The following is a 20934-nucleotide window of genomic DNA, read 5'->3' on the forward strand; positions in this document are numbered from 1 at the left end:
CTACCTAGCTGTATAAATGTATTTGTGTGCTCCCATTCCCCAGCCTACATCTCTGTCCTACAAAGGCAGACAACAGCAGCCAAATAAAATAATTGGTGTAAGGAGTAATTGAATTTTGCAAAAACACAAAATAGCAACATATCAAATGATCAATCAACAGCCAGAACTTAAGTGCAAAGTATATGTATTACACTGCAGCAATATCTACAGAGGTTTGCATGCAAAAGCCCCAAACATAATGATTTGCTGACTTTTAATACAACTTTACACCACAAGCTGGTCCTATGAGTCAGTTTGTTTGTGACAAAAAAAAATTGCAGGATTTCATAACACAACATTTTCAAGTAAAAACAGAAAACTCTCATTGTGTTTTGGGGGTTTGTTTACACGACGACGACGTTGGAGTCACAGAATTTTATTTTTTTTGAAATCGGCTCCCAAGGTAGAACTTTTCCGAAACACTCCAACTCTGCCTGCATGGAAATGTGGGAAAACACAACTGTTCTGAAACAAAAAAGTGCTGATATAAATAAATTTTTGTATTGGAAGATTCAGTTTGTTAAAAAAAATTAAATAAAAAATTGCTGAGCTCACTATAATGCAAATTTCAGACTGATGACAAATGTGCTATTGTAAACTAGCAGTATTTGCTACCATCGTATCAAAGTTTCATTATAAAATGGAAAAGCACTGTTAAATAGCTTATCTTACGACATTAAGATGTTATGTCAGGGACAATCAAAGTGGTTAGAATTAACTTTTAAAAAGCATTACCGCTTTGTATCTGGTTTTAGTGTGTCAATTACGACATCATACTGTGCTACTGCATGACATAATGCCAATGTGTTTGTGCCATGGCAGCAATATGCTTCTACATATTTTGACGCCAACATTAGCACAGTCTCCTAGTGGCTCTGGTAAGTACATGCTACATTAAACAGGTTGCCATTGGAAATGATAACGATAACTGAAAAAAAAAAAAGTGGTGAAAAATGGAAAAGACAAACAATCCAAAGATACATGAGCTCAGGCATTGATCTGAGGTCAGCCTCAGCGGAGGCTTATCGGTAAAAGAACCTGTTGGCCAAAGCCCTTTAGATCACACCGCCAGCACTAAGGCACGGTGGGGTGTGTGGCAGCTATAATTAATAGACACGCTGAGTTGGGGGGGAGAGAGAGAGAGAGCGAGCTAGTGGGGTTTCTGGGTTGTCGAAGGGCTGTTGATGACGTGTAGGTGGTAGTTGGCTGACATAAAAGTGCCATTTGGTGACACAGAGTGGTAAGTCGTGGGCCCTCCCTGAGGCCAACCCTTGGTTCAGGTTGTGGGTTTTGATGAATGGCTGCAGAAGCTCGTATTTGTGCAACTGCCCCCTAAACAAAGCTAATGAATCATTTTGTCACCCACACACTCTTTCCTGCACCCACACAGACCCCATTTTTCCCCGTGTGATGAAATACCGTCATTAATATCTCTAATGAGGAACAAATAGCAACAGACTGTGTCACACAAATACACACATCGTGAGAATAATCTCCTCGCTTGTTGCTATAACACGCGTTACACGTGTAGACATCTGCTGCTCAAAACCCGATTGCCCGGATGACGAGCTGCCACGGATTTCAGCCTGCGAGCACACAAGTGATTGGTGATTGATTACTATTCCCATATCGGCGTCAGCAGTTCCGACGCAGCCTGTGTGAACTCCACGCGCACCGCGCCGCCCGAGGGGACAACACAGACAAGCTCATATTTAATTCAAACACTGACAGCAAGCGGGATTCTGCTACAATTGAATTGGGAGGCTTTATGCGTGACAAAGCTGTGTCGGGCCGGTGGTAGGTTTAATACTAACTTTCTGGAGCTTTGCAGAGGGAAGCAAAGTGTGCCACCACTGACATTTTTTCATCTGCTAAAACATTGCTCTCCTCTCTTGATTGGTTTCCGAGTGTTGGTACGACTCATTTTTCATCTTTTGTTCTTTCAGTTGACTTTCTAAGGTACCAAGTGAAAGAACTGAGTTCATTTTCCATCCCTCCATCCATCCGTCCATCCATATTTAGCATGTGAGCAAAACTTTAAATTCAAGACAAAATCCTGGGAAGTATCCCAACATGTTTATGTGCTTTCGGATATAAAATGAAGGCTAATTCAGCTCTTACACATTCACTGTATGCATTATTTGATAGTTCCAGCATTTAACTGAAATAAGCAAACTCATATTCTTGCTGATTAAGTCAAAAAAACTCCCCTGTGCAATCCTGTCAAATGGACCCACCCCAAGCTTAAAAAAAATTAAATAAATGTCGTCGTCTGCCAGGCAGACATTCCACTCAGTGTAGACTGCACCCAATTATCTTTGGCAAGGTTTTAAGCACCTGCAGTGCACTAAAATTGAGATGTACAATATACCCAAAGCAGTAAAGTTAAAGCTTAAAATGTTAAAGCCTTTAAAAGCTGCGCTTCTCCTCTTGGATTAAAAGTTAATAACCATCTTTAAAATGATTGTACCGGATTGCCTTCCCGTAACTCGTGTTGCAGCCTCAGCGGAGAAGACAGGCGAGCTCCTCCGGCTCGGATCTTTCTCTTCCTCTTTCTTTTCCCATCCTCCTCTGTTTCACCATCCTTCAGTCTCTGCCTTGTCTTCCTAATCCTGTTTCTCCCCCTGCCATTTTGCATCTCTCACAAACTGAGGACGTCGCTCCCGAGTGAAATGCTTGCCCTTTGCTCCCGAGAATCTTTCCCCTCCACTTGAAATTTGTCCAATTTCCTCCTGTAATTACTTCATATTTTCTAATCTGACTTTAAAACCTCGCCTACTCGACATTAATACAGCCGCAGCCTTGCTGCCCTCCGGGGATTAAACAAGGCAGGGTGCTTTGCGGACTGACTTAAAGACAGGATTCAGACGGTGATAGCCAGGGACTCCGCTCAAGTATCCACTTTGTCACAGTTGCAGCAGATCTAATTGGGAAGCATCTTGTTTGACAGTAAGTTCATTCTTTAATGTCACATTAACATTTCACTTAACAGTAATAAGCACACCATTTTTTTTTTTTTAATAATGGAGCATCATAGCAATGCTGAAACAAAGTTAGGAGGTCATATGTTGTGTTACGAGCAGGAGAATGTGGACTGGGAGTCATGACACTCTGGAGGCAATCATTTTTGTTGTGTATGAGAACTATTTACTAAATCCGGAGTGCAAATCTGCAGTAGCGGTGTTTCATAAGGGTTGTGTTTCACCCCGTTTAAACACAGATGGAGTCGAAGCGTTTTGGAAAAGTTCCACCTTAGGAGGTGTTTGCAAAAAGTTACGTGTGCAGTTTTTCTGAGGACCTTTGTCGCGGAAAAAACACTTGAAAACACTATTGCTTAAACAGGACATTTGTCAAAAATACCTCCAGCAATAAAGAAAAACAAATGCGTTGAGAATCTTTGCAGACAAACCATGAAAACCCTTCCTAAATATTAATTGACGATTGCGAGCGTTTCAGCAAAACCACTTCAATAAACTCATTTACTGACAACTATTAACATGATGAAAAAACAGCCACAAGCCAACTTGATTCTGAGGGCTGCAACATGATGAAAATATACACAAATACAAGGTATGTTGACTTCCTGCCAACATGCAGAGGCAAACGAAGCATTTATAGTACGAATCAGAGAAGAAAGTCACACACTGTCGGAGCAAAAGGATCTTCTGCAGACGATTTCACTTTGAAGTCAAAGGTGAAAGTCGCAAGAAGAAAGAGACCAGCAGAGATCAGTGGGTAAATTTGGCAGGATGTATTGTTTTCTGCTCCTCTTGAGAATTGAAATAAATATTCAAGACGGGGGCAAAGCATGGAGAACTCCCCCTCTTGAGAAGAGATAGAGAGCAGACGACTGCTGGCCAATTCAAGCGTGAAGCCTCGCACACACACACAGACACACACACACGCACACGCACACACACACACACACTAAATATGATTTATACACCACAAAAAGACAGTTTTGTCTCTCGCACGCACAAATAGTTTGAGATGCGAGTCCACAAACAGCCTCCAAATTGGTGATTTCCGCTTTATTTCCACTCAAATAAACAAGCCTGTGCAATTGTGTGCAACTTGTGTATGAATGCAATCTGAAAAAAAAAATGCCTCAACACAAAAACACAAACATACACACATTTCCCCCAAACTTTCAAAAAGTGGCACATGTGAATGGTGAGAGAGAGCGAGAGCGAGAGAGAGAGAGAGAGCGAGAGCGAGCGAGAGAGAGAGAGAGAGAGCCCAGTTTGTTCCAAACCCTAAACCAAACATCCACAGACTGTATATTTGTGCCCAGTTTTGTAAATGATGCATTATGAAGTAACACATTACTTCAATAACACTCTTTTTTGGGGGTAATGTGCTAATTACTATGAGATTAGTATTCCAGTTGCAATTAATGAAGCTTCCTCATGATTTTTATTGAAGAGAAAAAAAAACTGTATAAGAGTTGTGTCTCTCTGTGTTTGTCCCATTGAATAAGTCCTCGCTTCAGTGTTAGCCAAAGCGAACACGAAGACATGAAGACAACAATGTGCTTTCACTTGAAATGCTGTCATATAAATGAAGCCTAACATTTAGCGTTTTTTGCACAATACCTTCGATTAGCATCTTCGACTTTGAGTTAATGTTGGCTTGCCTTTAAGAGCTGTTTGATGATGTCAACTTTTCTCTTAATATATTAGGATTATACATCATCCTTCTCCATCTGAGTGGAAGAATGAAACTTGAGCTAAATATTGTCAGGAATAGTTGATGATGTCATATTCATCAAATTATAAAAGTCCTGTTTTATTTCATATTGTTTTTCCAATTGTGGATTTTAGTCCTATTTGTGTTATATTTTAATGATCAAATCCAAGTTAAGTCAAGACTAGCTATGTTTTCTAATGTTGAGGTTCTTATTTCTTCTTGTCGCTGCTGGTCTTCTTGTTTCGGATCACATCTTGTCACGCCCCCTAGGTGTCCTACTGGTAGTACTGACATGCATGTCATCGTGCTCTGTATACGTCCTGTCTGCTCTCATGTCAGTTACAGTGTGTAAGTTGGTCCACTTTCCAATGTCTCGTCATGCTTAGTGTCTTCTGTTTTGACCTCATTCACTCATTTCTTGATAAATCCTCTCGTGAAATCCTTGTTTGTACTTTAGTATGTTGAATCCTGTTCGCTTCCAAACACAAATAAAGCCCCAAACATACTCTGCCTCTGAGTTGTGCACTCGAGTCCTGTCCTCAAACCATGTCAACAATAATGAGTGAATCAGTCATTAGTCTGACTGACACAGTGCTGACAGCTCAGCTAATGCGTCACAACAACACTACAATAATACAGCACTATGCATTGGGTGGGTGGGGCTGGGGGGGGGGGGGGGGGGGGGGGGGGGGGGGTGAAGCCACTCACCGGAGTGGCCTCAGAGTCCTCAGCAGCCTCAGCACTCGTAGCATGCCCAGGATCTTTGTCCCGGAGTTGGATATCAGCGAGACCAAGATGTCAATGACGGATATCATCACCAGCATCCCATCCAGGATGTTCCAGCTGCTCCTCAGGTAGGATTTGTCCCCAAAGCACCAGCCCAAAGCCACAATCTGGAAAAAGGAGACACAAGGGATTGTTGTGTCAGTGTTTATTAGTGATGCAGCATGTACACAAACTCCCACGGCCTGGATATTGCTTAAGAGGACTCTCTTTAAAAGTAGTAGACTGAAAAAAAAGACACAAAAAGCATCAATATTAAGCCACTTCTGTATTATTAAGAATAGATGCTTCACATCCCACATGCCCAGCTTTATTGACTCCATAGAGTGATTGTTTACTTAGCAGCAAGATATCATAAAAGCTGCATGCTTTCCAAGCCCCATTTCCAGTTCTATAGGTACCACTCATCATTTCTGCTGCCGGTAAATCAATTTGCCTTCTGGAACATAACAGAGAAGGAAGTACATACTTATTAAATGAAGCAAGCATTTTTTTTCCCTTCAACAGCAACAGCAGAGAAGTGAAGAAGATAATCCAAATTAGTTGATGCTAATCAGTGTATAACAGCATCTGCTCTGTATGTATAAGATGTAAAGAGAGTCATCAAAGAGATTTCTCAAAATATAAGGACAGACAGACTTTATACTGCAGTTGTTTGAAACAACAGGAGGTCAAAATTTGCATTTTAAGGTATATTTTTAATTACTGCATTATGTGAAAAGGCCCACAATGGCAATTATCTTATAGCATGAAACGCAGAAGTAGTTAAAAGTTTTTAAGTTTCAACGACCAGCCGACATCACCTCACCAACATGGCAGCCTTTTGTACTATTCTGCATTCTCATTTTCAGAATAAACAATTCATGAAAAAATAAGGATAGCCATATGTTTAAGTCCCTGACTCATTTCAGGTATTAACAGAGGATTCAGAAAGTTACTTTTAATTTGCACGATTTAACCACCAACTTTCTTATGTCACCAGTTGCTTTTCACGATGCTGGCGTCAAATCACAAGTGCTCTACGCCTGCAACAGTGTTGGAAGACATACTAAAGAAGAAATACTAAAGAGGTAATCAAATTATGCACATTATTTAGTAATTAAATGACCTTTTATTGTCTATTTTGAGATTTTTGCAAGTAGCTGATCTCCCTTTATTTAATAACAGGGGAATACACTCAACAACTCCATAAACATTTAAATAATGACTGCAGAGGATCATTAATTGTGGCTAAAAATCTATCATAATTCTGATCGGAACCAATATACCACGTTAAACAGTTGGTGGGGTAAACTTTGTGAAGGTAGGATTTAAGTCCAGGGTCACAAATCGGAAGAAAAACGTTAGTTCGTCCGGATACATAAATCTGTTTCTTGTTTTTGTGCTCATAAATTGCCAATTGCTAATTTTAGCTCCTGTTTGGGTGAATTATGCCTTTAGCCCCGGGCTCTTTTTGAAAATCCTCCACCTGAATAAACATTTCCTAGCTGAGTCAGTTCCTTTGGGATACGAAAAGTTAAATGAAACAACCTTTTATCTCTCCAGATAATAAATATTTGGCAGAATTTAGCAAAACAAAGAACTTCTGTGAGACTTGACATTTATTCTTACACTTAATCAGAATAATCAGTCTTACAACAATGAGTCAGGAAACCTGTTGTAAAAATAAAGAAAGAAATAAAGAGATTCTCTGATGCTGTTAATGTTACATGAGTGAATCACAAGAAACGCCATAGTCCCTTTAGTCAGAGTAGTACCAGGTGGCCTCCTCCTCGAACGTGCCACACTCTTCAAACCCACAAGGAAATGATGCCCTGGTAAGAAACAAAGCCGAATCCCACTACAAGAACTCTACGATTGATTTAATTGTTTCAAGAAAAGATTTTGAGGTTCATTAAAGAAAGAGGTACTGACTGCACCGTGAATATTTCTTCGACATCAACAAAACTTCATTCACCGATGCAAAAACAAGCTTGTCAATAGGATTACTTGACACCGTGTCTGTTATTGTGCAACTACAGTATTTGACATTGCTTTAGCTTCATGGTTGACTTTCGCTCTCCAACGATTCTTATTTAGATAAAATGGTCCAGAAGATGAATGGATTGGGTTTGTCTTTAAAAGGAAATTGGCGACTTAGAATGTAGAGAAGAGGAATTGGGATCAGAGGTCCCACAGGTCGCCACTGTAGGACACTGATCAAAACCCTTGACCCTGGACCACTGTGGGTCTCTTTGTTTCAGCAAGTAATTCATTACAAATAACACACTGTCGCAGTGGCATTAGAACTTGTTGTCAGAAACTTTCCCTTCTTCTTGATGTTTAGTGTCATCACTGGTGTGTTGCTGCACTGTACACAAAGAATTCCTTGGGTATTCACAACGGATGTGTGTGCGTGCGTGCGTGCGTGTGTGTGTGTGTGTGTGAGTGGAGAGGCGCTATGTTCATAAGCAGAGGCTTTGAATGAGTGACAGTGGTGAACCTCCGTACCCTCTGCCTTCAGTCCCATATCAGCACAGACCTCTACTTGGTGCTGGGGCCCCTTTGGAAACGGTTAAGAGAGTCTTCTGAGCATTATGAAACGTCCCCTCATCTGATTCTCTTGTTGTAATGCTCTGCTTTCTTTCTGGATGTCGGGGACGAGAGGGGGCTTCGGGCTGGTGGGTATCAGGTAGACTTTATTTTTTTCTTCGGCTTTGGAGCTGAGCGGTGTCTGGTTTGGGTTCGCCATTCTCATGCTGATTTTTCATTTTATGTTTTTTTGCATTGAGAGCATCTTGACAAACGAGCAGTGAGACAAATAGCTTGTTTGACAATAGGCAGCCGGATTTTTTTTTTTTTTCAGGAAAGTCATGACCTGCCAAATATTCTGCAGCACAAGAACGGATGTCAGGTGAGTGAAGGAAAACAGACGTTCAGGATGACTTCATGAAGGATTGCATGACAAAGTACATTTTCTTATGGGTGACTTAGTAGTATTCAGCAACCCATTATCAAAACACCAGGACGCCAGATTGAAGCTTTTAACTTGTTTGTCTTCTGGGAATTCATGCGAGGTCCATCCACTTCAGTCTTAAGCCTCGTTTACGCAACATTTTCAAGAAAAATGCAAAACTTTTGTGTTGTTTTGGGTGTCTGTTCACACAACAACGGTCATGTTAATGGTGCCTTAAAACAAGCCTGTGAATCCTTGCTACACCTGCTCCTAGGGTGATCAGAGAGGACAGGGTTCCACGTTTTGTTTTTAATCTCCTTTTACTTCTGAACAGGTTTGTCCAATGAATGACAAATCCTTTTGATTCAGAAGTTTTTCAATTCACAGCAATATAAATATTGTCAATTAGTTGGCACAACACAGCAGTAAAAGTGACACATAAATAGAGCCGCAGCCAATATTATCCTAATAGGCAAATGTGCAGGATCATTTTTCAGATAACTTTTTCAATTTGCATATTCAAATTGCAGGAAATCTTTCCCTCAATTTTTTTCTTATCCATTAACACAAACAAACCCCTTCAGCGTATATTTGTTGTACTCGGAGGAAATCAAGTATTAATCACAAGAGAGGAGCCTGAACTTCTGACTTTTAGATTTTCTTCATAAAAAGAAATAATTCACACTAATGTTCAGTGATTCAACAGATTCAGAAGTACGCAACCTTTTTAAGTTTTTTTGATTAAAATGTAACCATGAAACGAGCACATATGTGCTGGTAATTAGATTACAGTTTGTACAGGAAGATGCTCAATAATCTGTACATCTTAGTCTCACTTCTTTGTTCTTGTTGTTGTAAAATGACAAACTGTAACAAATGTGCTGAGATGAACAAGAAGCATGACGACAGATGCAGACTACTTTCGAAGAGGAATGTTTACATGCATACGGAGCCCTGAAAAGGACGTGGAGCAAAAATAATGTTCCAGAAGGCCTCATTTATACAACAATGCAACAATGCAATGTAAGTTTTCTGTTTTCACTTGAAAATGTTGTGTAAACAGGACCAAAAACGTGCAAAATGCACTGCTGCTGTCACATGCTGTGCAGCCACTCGAGGTCACTGTAAACACCCTCTGCTTCTGCAAATGTTGTTGCGGCCAACTGACCCATATCCATCAGACTGATAGAAAATACGAAACTGACCTTTAAACTGACATTTGAATCGGCAGCCTGTGGACATTTTCTCACCTTGACGGTCATCTCAGTCACGAAGATCGCTGTGAAGATGTAGTTGGACAAAGTCAGAAAGATCCGCTCCTGTAAGACCAAATAAAAAAAAAAAAACAGAAAAGAGACTACGTGAGTTAAAATACAATTTTCATTTAAAAAGCATCCTTGAGTTTGTTGTCTGCTTCCAAACGGATGCAAAGTAGAGCTGAATTATGTATGAGTTACTCATACACTATGTGAAAACATGTTGTACAAACACATCCTATTGCACTCTCTAATGATTGCTGGCAGGCAATTATAAAAGTTTGCTCTTTATTAGTACTGCATGAAGTATTTAAACGAGGCAGATAATTTGCTATTAAGGCTTTAAAATTGTATTTTCCTGTTGCACTGGTATGAAAAAAGCTCCAACATAACACTTTATGATTTCCTATGGGGGTGAACTAAAGCTGAACAAAAGTATACTGAATGATATTAAGCCTTTATAGGACACTCAAACAGATCAAATTGAAAACATGAACAAGTGAAGCATTTTGTTCTGAGTCTACCACTCTGAACCAGGAATCAGTAACCGAATCACAAAGTAATCCTCTTAGAAAGGCTGCAGACCACCCAACCAACATCTGATGTGCCAAAATATTACACTGAAGCCAGATATGACTCTCCAAGGTGTGCTTAAAGTCTATGGAGAGTCTAATTTTAGTTATCTTAAGCATGTTCAAATCTAATCTTGATAAACTCAAATAAAAGCCTAAGACCCTCCGTGTCATCTCCAAAGCCTCCATCATGAGGGTCCGGGATCGTCGGTAGTGAATTACTGTTTTAGGGAATCAAAATCAAAAAGCTTCAAATTGGGGTTTCTGGCATGAAACCCTTTGGATTTTCTTCAGTTTTGAAAACAAGCCCCATAATTTCATGATGCAACGCAGAAGCATCAAATCCAGCCTGTTGGACCTCCGTCATTTGCTTCACTGCGATCCACCCCCCCTTTCCGCCCGAGGCGTCACAGCTCTGTGTGTGTGCGTGTGTGTGTGTGTGTGTACACACACAGGACAGTTCGGGAGCCTGTTTTCTGAGCTAAACAAGAACCGGAGGAAACAAAATAAGCAGCTTAGCAAGAATAAGAACACTTCACCGACTGCTTATTTACCCTCCTTCCCCACCGTCTGAGGAGACGCGACCCTGCCTCGCCGCCCAATGTCTCTGCGAGTGTGTATGAGGCGGCCGTTCCCACGGCCCGTGACTGCCATTGCACATGTTCCGAGAAACACACGCACACACACTCTTACTGTATATATAAACAGAGATGACAGTCCTACGGCGATTTTTGCAAAGTCTCTGGGAATGTCGGGCGTGACATCACTGGGAAGAGTACTGTTAAAGACGGTTTATAAATGCCAGCAGCCGTTCCCGTTGCCCGATCCATTTATGCATTTTCATACTACAAAACTTTTGCGTTTGATGAAAACATCGATGGAAATGATATATGTTTAGATACACTGAAAAAGATGCTGGTATTCATGTAAAAAAATAAAAATAAAAATCTAAATATTTGGCTTTCTAAGTGTCAAAATATGCAAAGTTATGGACAAGAAAAATCTGGGAAATTTTATTATTACATGTTTTGCATTAGAGATTCATGTTGTAGTGTTTGCTTTTACAACTAGCTTGCAAAATGGACAAGTTGTTCTCATAAACATGTTAGTGTGTAATTAGATTGAAGGACAAATAAAACAAATTGTGAGCAGACTTTGCACTGTATGCATGAATCAAGTTTAGCAAGAAAGTATCAGAGAAATTTTTCGTTTCTTTCAGTTTTCATTTCTTATTTCATAAAAAGGTAGATTTGAGATAAATTCAGAGTAACTGTTATCAAAAATGTAATGATACATAACTGAGAATTAGCTCAGCTCTTTCCCTCGGGTGGTAGAAATATAGCTGTAATTATGTCTTTCCATCAGGAAAATACCAAGTGTAGTTTGATTTTCTTCATATATATACTTGATTGAGTTAAATGCAAAAATAACAAATCACCCTGAAACTGAGAAATAAAGAGAATCAATGAAAGAATTTGTCAAAGTGGTTCTCTTCCAGCCAGTGTCTTAAGTGATGACGGCATTTTATTGGCCAAAGCAAATTTCTCTTTTTGTGTGCTGTGGCTGCTTTTCTTAAACGCTCTTGTATATTTTTAGCTGAAGGCTAAAAGAAAAACAGTTTCTAACAGTTTGTGACAAGAATCCAGACCCTCTCTCTCCGAAAGTAAAAAACATTTCCCCGCTGCCGCTCATTCCTCAGCTCTCGCGATGGTGGGGGTTTTGTTGGCATCTTCCCAACCTGACCACGACTCGGGGTAGAACCGCAAGCAAATCATCCCGAAGAGTCTGGCCTGGTTTGAAGTAACTCTGAACGCTACACCGGAGGCCAGAGCGATGACTTAAACCGAGAGGCACTTTGCTCAGTTGCACTCCTGTGAAAACAACTAAACCCGGCACTAAACACGTCCAGTCAGTGATTTACATGGCATACCACTCCTGTGGGATTTCCGGGATACTTGAGGGGTGTCTGTGTCTTCCTTGACAGAAAACAGAGTCAACCCACACCTCTTGCAGACTCTCATCGGCACCCCGGGTGTGGCGTTGTCTTTTGATCTTGTCGCGGGAAACACAAGATCGACCATACTTTACACTCCCGATGCTGCTATAATTCAATTTGGAGCTTTAGACGGTGATGCACTGTCCCCGGGCTCAATTACAAGTAATAAATCATAATAGGTGGTATAATCATCCTCTATCATTTCCACCGAGCTAAAGGGCGGCGGTATCCAGGCAACGTCCAGCAAACCAAACCAAAACAGCCAGGCAACGGCCAGCCAAATTCAAAGTGCCTGACATAACTTCCAGGACAATAAACTAATTATTCAGCCCACATTCCACACTAAAATGTTATGACTGAAACGCTTTATATCCGTGACAATGACTATGTCTCTATTTAAAGTGTGTGTTTTGTCAGCTCGTTGCAGAGGTGGGTAATAGAGTTGCCGAGGGATGAGGAATTCAACTGGTTGTTATATACAGAGCAAAGTGGGAATCAATGAAAGGTGGAACTATTCACAATTGCACAGACTCCGTTGCCATGTGAACAGGGGAGAATGCAACTTTTTAAAACCATTCCCACTTGCTGCTACTGTACGTAGTTCTTCTGAACATGCGCAAGTAGAATGGACAACAACAACAATGCTGGCATCAAGTCTTATGACTCCCGGTTCATATTGTCCGTTTAGTCGTTTTATAGTTGAGTCACTGTAGTAACAATCTAACTTTGTCATGTTCATGTTTACAGTGTCTGTGTGTGGTTCTATTCCCAAAACAGACAATGGTATCAAGTCATTGCTAACGGCATAATTTTTTGCATTTCACCCATTTCCTTGGAAATGGACATCGTTTTTAAAATGTTGATGAATACATTTGAAACTTTTCTGAAACAAAACCACAAAAATGATGTGTTTTCAGTTGAAATAACATTGTAAACAAAGCCTAATATTAGACTAGTAAGTGGGCCGGCGTTTACCATCGAGCAGACTCGTAGCATGCATCAGGACTCGATACGTGTGTGCAGAGGTGAGAAATCAATTCTGAGACATGCACACCACGTACAGCCTCTAATTATTAAGCCCCTCCTTTCCTGGACATTAGCCAAGTAAAACAGCGCAGAGATAATAGAATCAATTACAATTACATTTCATCCATGCTCCGATTGCAGAACAGAACGTTCCGGCGACAACCATCCGCAATTAGGCCTGTCCGTGGAATACGCATGTTAATACAAAAAGAATAGGAGAGAGGGGAAAGAAAAAAAATAATAATCTCAAACTGGGATAATTATTGTGTCTACGCATGGAGCGGACAAGAGGCTGCTGGATCTGGAAGAAGGAAGAGGATACAGACAGACGTGTTTGTGCTGCTGTGAGGCATCATGCCAGGGAATGGTGCATTAAGCAGAGGAGGTGAGGGTGTCGATGCAGTGCAGCAGATAGCAGGGGTATGGCACACATTACCCACAGCTACTGGCTCACAGTCAAACACGAGGGCTTCCCTGCTAACACAACTTTCTGCTTCATTGCTCTGCAGAGGGAGTGACTCGGTTGTGTCCCAGAGTCCGTGTTTGTTTGAGCAGCCATCGAGGCCGTTGCTGCCGACGGGTACTTCCTTTATGTCTACCTTGTCTGGATGTTTTAGACGGAGCTCATACAGAGTTTGTTCAAGGCTTATAACGCACACATCTCAATGATCTACATGGCCATATGCTGTATTATGCCTTTCTTTGAGTTGGTCTTCCTCTGGTCCTTTTTGATTTACAGAGTTCTCACTCCAGATGTGGGTAAATTCTTGTCCAAATGTTCAGTTTGTGCCATTCTTTCATGGCAGTACCATCCATACCTCGGAGCATGTATTGTTCCTATTTCAAACAAATGTTAAAATTTACTTCACGCTGTTTTCACTCCTTAATAAAATGTACAAGCAATCACAAGCAATCCCCTCTCCTCATTTTCACAGTTTGTGAAAGTAATAAAAGTTCAGTTTCATAATATGAAATTCAATTCTGGCCTTGTAGTATGTAATGCATTTCCATACAACCCGATCCATTAAGTTCCAATTTCACATTTTCAGTCCATCAATAGTAGTCAAGTGTCAAACATCTCACGGACAAAAAAGGGCAGAAGGTAAAGTCAAGCCCATGGAATTACAAAGAAAACATCAACTTTGATATTCAGTGAATATTACTGTCCCTTCTGGTGTACTGGTGTTAGTGCATTGGTAAAAGGGAATTTTGGATGAGAATTGAACCTGCAACCTTCAACAAAGCCATGCTGCTAAACTAGGTCAAAAAATGTCACCAATATGTAGACTCCCCAATAGGAAAGTCTGAAACCTGAAGAAGCTAATTTGATGTTGGCTGTTGTGCATAGATCTACATATTATATATCACATTTGTTCTTGACGCCTTCTGTTTAGGATGGCTGCACAATAAACACTATATATGTCTCTTTTGTAAACTTACAGCACTGCTGGGATCAATGCGAGGCCTCTCCATCGCGATAGTGATGCAGTTGAGGAAGATGATGATCAACACAATGTGGTCGAACATCTTGTGGTTGATGATCTTATTGCAAATGCTCCGAAACCTGATGGAGAAAACGAAAACATGCATTTTCATTACAGGGAGACCTGAGAAGGCACATGAGGCGGCGTTTTCAAATGTTTTCCCTTCGAAGCGCGTTCCCAAAGCGACGCTTTTAAAACATCATGTCATATGGAGGATTGCCCAAAAATGATGAAGTTACATGAAATTGTCGTGCAGACAGGGCCTTTTGGGTGTCTGTTTAAATGACAATGATGCTTGGAAGAACTGAAATATTTTGAAAACGCTCCGTCTCTGTCTCCATGGAAACAGTTAAAAAACACACCATGGGTTGCATAGCTGGCATATTAGTACCATTTGCACAAACCAACACCAACGAACAGCATTTAATTTAAAACAATGGCCAACTACTGAAATCAAAGTTTTATCATTCATTCCTAAGGTGCCACATGCCTGAAACCCCTCCCCCTGGATGTATGCGACAGACAAATAGCACTTGTTCAATTGAGTCAAACCCATTGAATATAGTAAATTCAAGCTTATTTTAGCAAACTTCAAATTTTTGTAATATGATTTGCAGCAAAGGTTAATCTTTTCCCAGCTCTCCCTATGTTGAACCACATTTCAAGCCAATCTCCAGCAAAGTGGGAGTACAATAAAAGTGGCATGAAATGGGAGGGGGGGGGGACTTTCTATAAAAACTCCAAAAATATCACATTCTGCACAAGGACACTTTACAAGTACAACCCAAACTTGGTCAATTTGAGAGTGCTTGTCTAACTAACTCTTCAATAAAACCACCGTCGATTTAGAAGTCATTAAATACGCCTGACTTTCATTACTTGACATGAAAAAGTTTACAGGCTTTCAGGTCCTGACAACACAGAAAAAAGAGAGAAAAGAAGGGGAATGCCTATTATATATAGCAGCATAAGAGATTACACTGTGCATCAGCTTTGAGGGCTCATATCAGTGTAAGTGTACAGCATTGGGGCCAATACAAAGAGGCTCAAATCTGGATTTTTAGTTATATTTGTCAATATGAATATTATTCTGTCAACACTTGTTGAATTGGTATTGTTTATTTGCCCATGCTTGTTCATACATTGTAGAGAGCCGCTGAGCAGAAGGACACTCTGGTTTCAGACACTCTACCACATGAGGTTTGAAGGTCTGAAGTCTGGACGGAAACCTTGATGTCAAGATCAAATGGTCCCATGAAACAAGTACACACAGTCACACACACACTCACAAAAGAAAACACAACTCATGGGAAAAATGTCAGCGCAAGCATCCTGTCAAAAATATGGAACGGAAAAAAAACTCTCTGACATCTCAATGAAAAAGTTTTTGACAGGTGTTTTGAGGTTTCTCCCCCGTCTGATGATATTTACTGACCTTTCAAATCTCAAAACTTCAGCTGATTCAAAATGACAGCTGACACAATTGACTTCAATATTGATTGTAGTTTGTTCTCAGCTTTCAAAATGTCACAAAAAACGTACACACACTGGACGTTTTGAACAGAGGTCACATTAATATATATAAAAGTATGTACTTAGCTATGGGCACAGAGAAACAATATGTCTCCAAATACATTTTAAATATTTGTCTTCATAATCAACGACAATTGAATTTCAACACTTGTGCAATCAGTGACTTCCAATGGACAAATAAATGTATCGTCAGCCAATTAGTTCAGCTTTTCTACCATGCATCCAAACCACTGTTAAAGTGAACACAGAAAAGTTTTGTTATTTTTGGCAGTTGGTGTACATTATAATGGTGCCTGGAGTAACTAAAAATGCATTTTCTCTTAAAGACGGCTCCCAAGGAGAACATTTTTAAAAGGCTCCCTGTGGAAATTGACGAAAACACAACTTTTCAAAAATGCTGCAACTGCACATGAGCAACGCGGCGTTTGTAGATAGCTCTTCTGCACATGTTTGAGTCGATGGACAATAACAATGGCGGCCTCCAGAATGTCATGACTCCGAGTCCAGATTTTCTAGTTGAGTCACTGTAATAGCGGTCAAACTTCGTTATCCGTCCATACCATTGTCTTTATTCCCGCCACTGTTAAGGTTTATATCATGTGGTTTCATAACAAAAACGAACGATGGCGCAAAAACATGACCCAACATGAAAACGACATTGTTTTCAGTCTTTCTGTTGTCTCATTGTAAAGTCATTCTCCAAATCTGGCCGGTAAATACAAAACTTTCCTTAAACAAAAACACAATAACTATATGTTTTCAAGTAAATGTGACCTTACATGAATGCTTATATGTTGTCACTTACTTTATTTATTTTATTGAGGAAGTTACTAATTACTATTTACATGAAAATTATAGTGTTGGGAAAAATGTAAGACATCTTTGTTTCTCAGATATGTGTCAGAAAATCCAATCCACCTGCCAGCAGCAGCTGATCTGTTTTTCATATTTATGTCAGGCTGGGGACAGACAAGATGTTAAAGCAACTTGCCACATCATGCTTTGGTACTACAGGACATCACAAGACTCACCAAATTATCCTTATATTTGTATTTTCCTCCCAAAGGCAGTGCAGACTGTGACTCTTACTGAACCTTAAAGGAACTCCAACATCAGAAAAAAAAACCTAAACTCAGGGAGTGTGTTGAATGAGTCTTAAAGTGACTCTTTCCACTACCAGCCAAGATAGAAACGTATAATTTCAATACGAGGGATCAACCTGCAGTTTCTTGACTACAATTGTTGGCACACGGAGTTCCTTACTCGGATCTTTCTTGTGGCAAACACGTTTAATCCTGTCGATCGCATCGCGGTATGTCGGCCCACTCTGTGGTTCATTAAAACATTTTAATAACCCCCCCCCCCCCCCCCCGCAGAAGCAGCACTAACATCAGAAAGCACAAAAGGCAGGTTGAGGTGAAGTCAGGTCCGTGTGAAATCCGCCGGAGCCCCGGGGAACCCCCACCGAGCGGCTGTCTCTTGATGTGATTGTGAGCATGGGCCGGCATCTGTGGCAGTTCGAGGCCAGAATAGGCGCCACGCAGAGTCTGTGTCCTCGGTGTCACTCTCGGCAACGAGCAGACCCCGCAGCCTGCTGCGACTGAAAGCTGGCTGAAGTCCCGTTTGAGCTGTGCGCCTTCAGTTTTCTTAATACTCTGACAGTAACTATAGGGAGCTTTTGCTATTAACCTTTGTTCCAAATGATGTAGTCGGGCCAGCAAAGAGAGAAACCATCCAGCACTTTGAAAAGGGCTAACGCTCAGGTTGACTGCACCTTTTATAATGACAAACAGATAAAATACCCCCACTGATTGAGATATTGGCTGCCTTTCAATTAAATTAAATGACATTCAAAAAATAGCCCGAAACTTTGATGTGACAGTGCATTTTATGCTTTAAACTTTTTTTCAGGTATTTTCACGACTGACATTGGAGTGTAATCATGTCACTAGCTAAGGTGTCTAACTTCAGTTGATCCAAAATAATTGTGGATCAACTGAAGTTAGTTTACTGCTACTGTTACTATGCTATTAAAATGGATATAAGAACACTATTTTGAGAACACTTTGCCCCAGAAACCAACAATACCACTGGAAAGCACAGAGTTTAATCAAGTATTGCATAAAAAAAATTAAGTGGGCAACTGAACCAGCAATATACACCCATGCCATTGAAATTGTTTTCAAGGTTTCCGCCGAGTTGTAAAGGACTTTTTCCACAATTCCACAAACTCAAATGGTCAGGAAATCGAAAGCTCTTAAGAAATATTCCTGGCCACAAGACTTTCACGCTTCTTGCCAGTGGATTTTCGATAGAACTGCAATGATCATCAGGATATGAATTAGCGGGACCCCGCAGTATCGACCACTTTTGGACTGACTTTGGCCCTGAAGCCTAATTTATACTCTACGTGCAAATGAGAGGCAAATGCTTTGCATTGCATCGAATCACCTCCACAGAGTCTCTCTGTCGCCCGACGTGCACAACAATTTCTAAATAGGCGTCAAAGGTCACACAGAACGCAAGGGGAAGTGCGCAGACCACAAGGGCTGTGATTGGTCCACTCTACACTAGTGTACTGGAGCCTAAAGGAAGGAATGCAGAAAAGCCACTTTTATATTATACACAGAGTATTTTCTATGAACTCCAAGGGAAACTTATGATAATGAAGTTTATGAAACAGTTGACCACTTTTTAACTCAGTCTTTAAAGCTTTTCTCTGCTGCTGCCAACATCATTGACTTACAAGCGTTGCCCCAAGTTGTGACGGCTATGTCATGACACTAGTGTTGGCTCCTGCTACTGCCTGATCAGATTGATAGTCGACATCAAATTAGCACGTTTTAAGCTGAGCATATTGCTTGTTTTGGCCTCGGCGGCTGTATCCGGCACACAGAGCGCAAAGATACGTGGATCAAAGCCCTAAAGGCGGAGAGAAGGAGCGAAGGATGAGGACGGGGTGGGGAGGCACGTGGCAGAGATAACACACCAGCACTCAGTGGAAGAAACTCCCTTCCTCCCTCTGCTCCCGCTCACTCTCCCCTGACACGGCAGAAATGTGCAGACAAAAGACACTTCTGAAGTGTGAAAGGAGGAGGAGGGTTGAGAGTTGATATAGGAAGGGGAATAAAATTGCTGCGCTCACACTGAAGCCAAAAACACTTTGCCATTACTGTCAGCATTATGTGATGTCAGTCACAGGCAATGGTAAGAACCCTCTCGCTGTCAAGAAGGGAGATCGGCCTCTTTCGTACAGCGACAACTGTAGGAAGCTGTTCGTAAGCATTTTCTCTTTTGAAACAAGAAAACTTTGTCGGGCTCTGCACCAAAAATAACTTACCCAGCAAACAGGCAGAAAAATGGACATGATCAGAAGCGTGGATGTTACCTTGATTCTGGAGGGAAGAGGTAGAGTGACCAGGTATCTCTCTCTCGACACCACTCAGGCTGTTTCTTCTCCAGCCAGTGGAACAGCCTGGCAACACGACCCTGCACAGGGTAAAAACAAAACAAACAAAATAGCGCATTGAAGATTTCTCATAGTACTCTCATGAATTGTTCTATTGTCCAAGACTCGATTTGCACGGCAACATTTCAAATGAAAAGGAATAGTTTTTGTGATTTCATTCTAGAAAGGTTTTTTTCCACGGACCAGGTTCGCTTCCTCTTCGACATTCTCGTCTTCAGTGTTTTCTTCCAGCGACACGTGCGTTGGACCCAGGGCTGAGGGAGATCCCTTCCCATTGCAGTCGCTGGGGGGCCGTAGATGGCCCAGCGAGGGTGGCCGAGAGCTGTGCATGCTGGCTGAGCGGTAAAGATCGGGCACCTACACAGGACAGGGGGGCGGGACATGTTGAGTAAAGTCACAGAAACCACCTTTTGTAGGTTATCAATTCCATTGGTTGGTTGGATGTACTAGTTACAAAATACAAATCCAAGTTTCCTCCCATTTGATAAAGTTGGCTACCTTTTACTCGATTACGTTATTTGCTTTTCAATTGGCCATATCGATCTCGTGAGACATGTGTCCATCTATTTACATTGAAAGGGTAACAACCAAACATCTTGTCAAACTTATCTGGTTTGTGCACCAAGAATAGTTTGTTACCAACCAAAACATACATTCAATGAGGGGTAAACTTAGGATTTACACCAGCTTTTAACATTCAGTTTATTTTTTCTTGTGACTTTTTCAATCGTGTTCTTCCACCACCTGACTCTTTCTCTCCTTTGCCTCATCACACTGCTTCAGCTATAATTATTCTTGATATTAGAGAATACCATATGTTTAATGTCCAAGGTTCCGTGCAATTTACAACATTCTCAGAGATTATTTAGTTGAGCAGCACTATAATTCCCTGGTCCATGTATACAAATGGCGTTCTGCATTAGGTTTGAGGTGATTAAAACTAATCCAAACACATCAAAATGAACAGTCGTGAAGATTTCTAGTGGATGCAGTGAATATATTCTCTCAAGAAACTCAGATTTTTAACAAAGATCAAATCAAATTGCTGTGAGGCGTGTTAAGTGGAGAACAACCTGTTCTTCAGTTTTGAACCCATCTAAAAATAAAAGCGTTGCTTTTATAATAAAAGCGAGGTGTTATTTTTTGCCATGT

General features: G+C 40.9%; 1 protein-coding gene across 1 annotated transcript in view; it reads right to left on the minus strand.

Annotated features, from left to right (window-relative positions):
* The window catches only part of cacna1g (calcium channel, voltage-dependent, T type, alpha 1G subunit), a 107508-nt gene that overhangs the window by 50068 nt on the left and 36506 nt on the right, over positions 1–20934 (minus strand). The window contains exons 12-16 of the mRNA XM_080517362.1: positions 19966–20139; positions 19702–19802; positions 14737–14860; positions 9697–9765; positions 5437–5621 (exon numbers count right to left, since the gene is read on the minus strand). Of these exons, the coding sequence (XP_080373488.1) occupies positions 5437–5621; positions 9697–9765; positions 14737–14860; positions 19702–19802; positions 19966–20139 (653 nt within the window). The remainder of the gene's footprint in view (positions 1–5436; positions 5622–9696; positions 9766–14736; positions 14861–19701; positions 19803–19965; positions 20140–20934) is intronic.

Source organism: Blennius ocellaris, assembly GCF_963422515.1.
Source record: "Blennius ocellaris genome assembly, chromosome: 21".
Lineage (NCBI taxonomy): Eukaryota > Metazoa > Chordata > Actinopteri > Blenniiformes > Blenniidae > Blennius > Blennius ocellaris.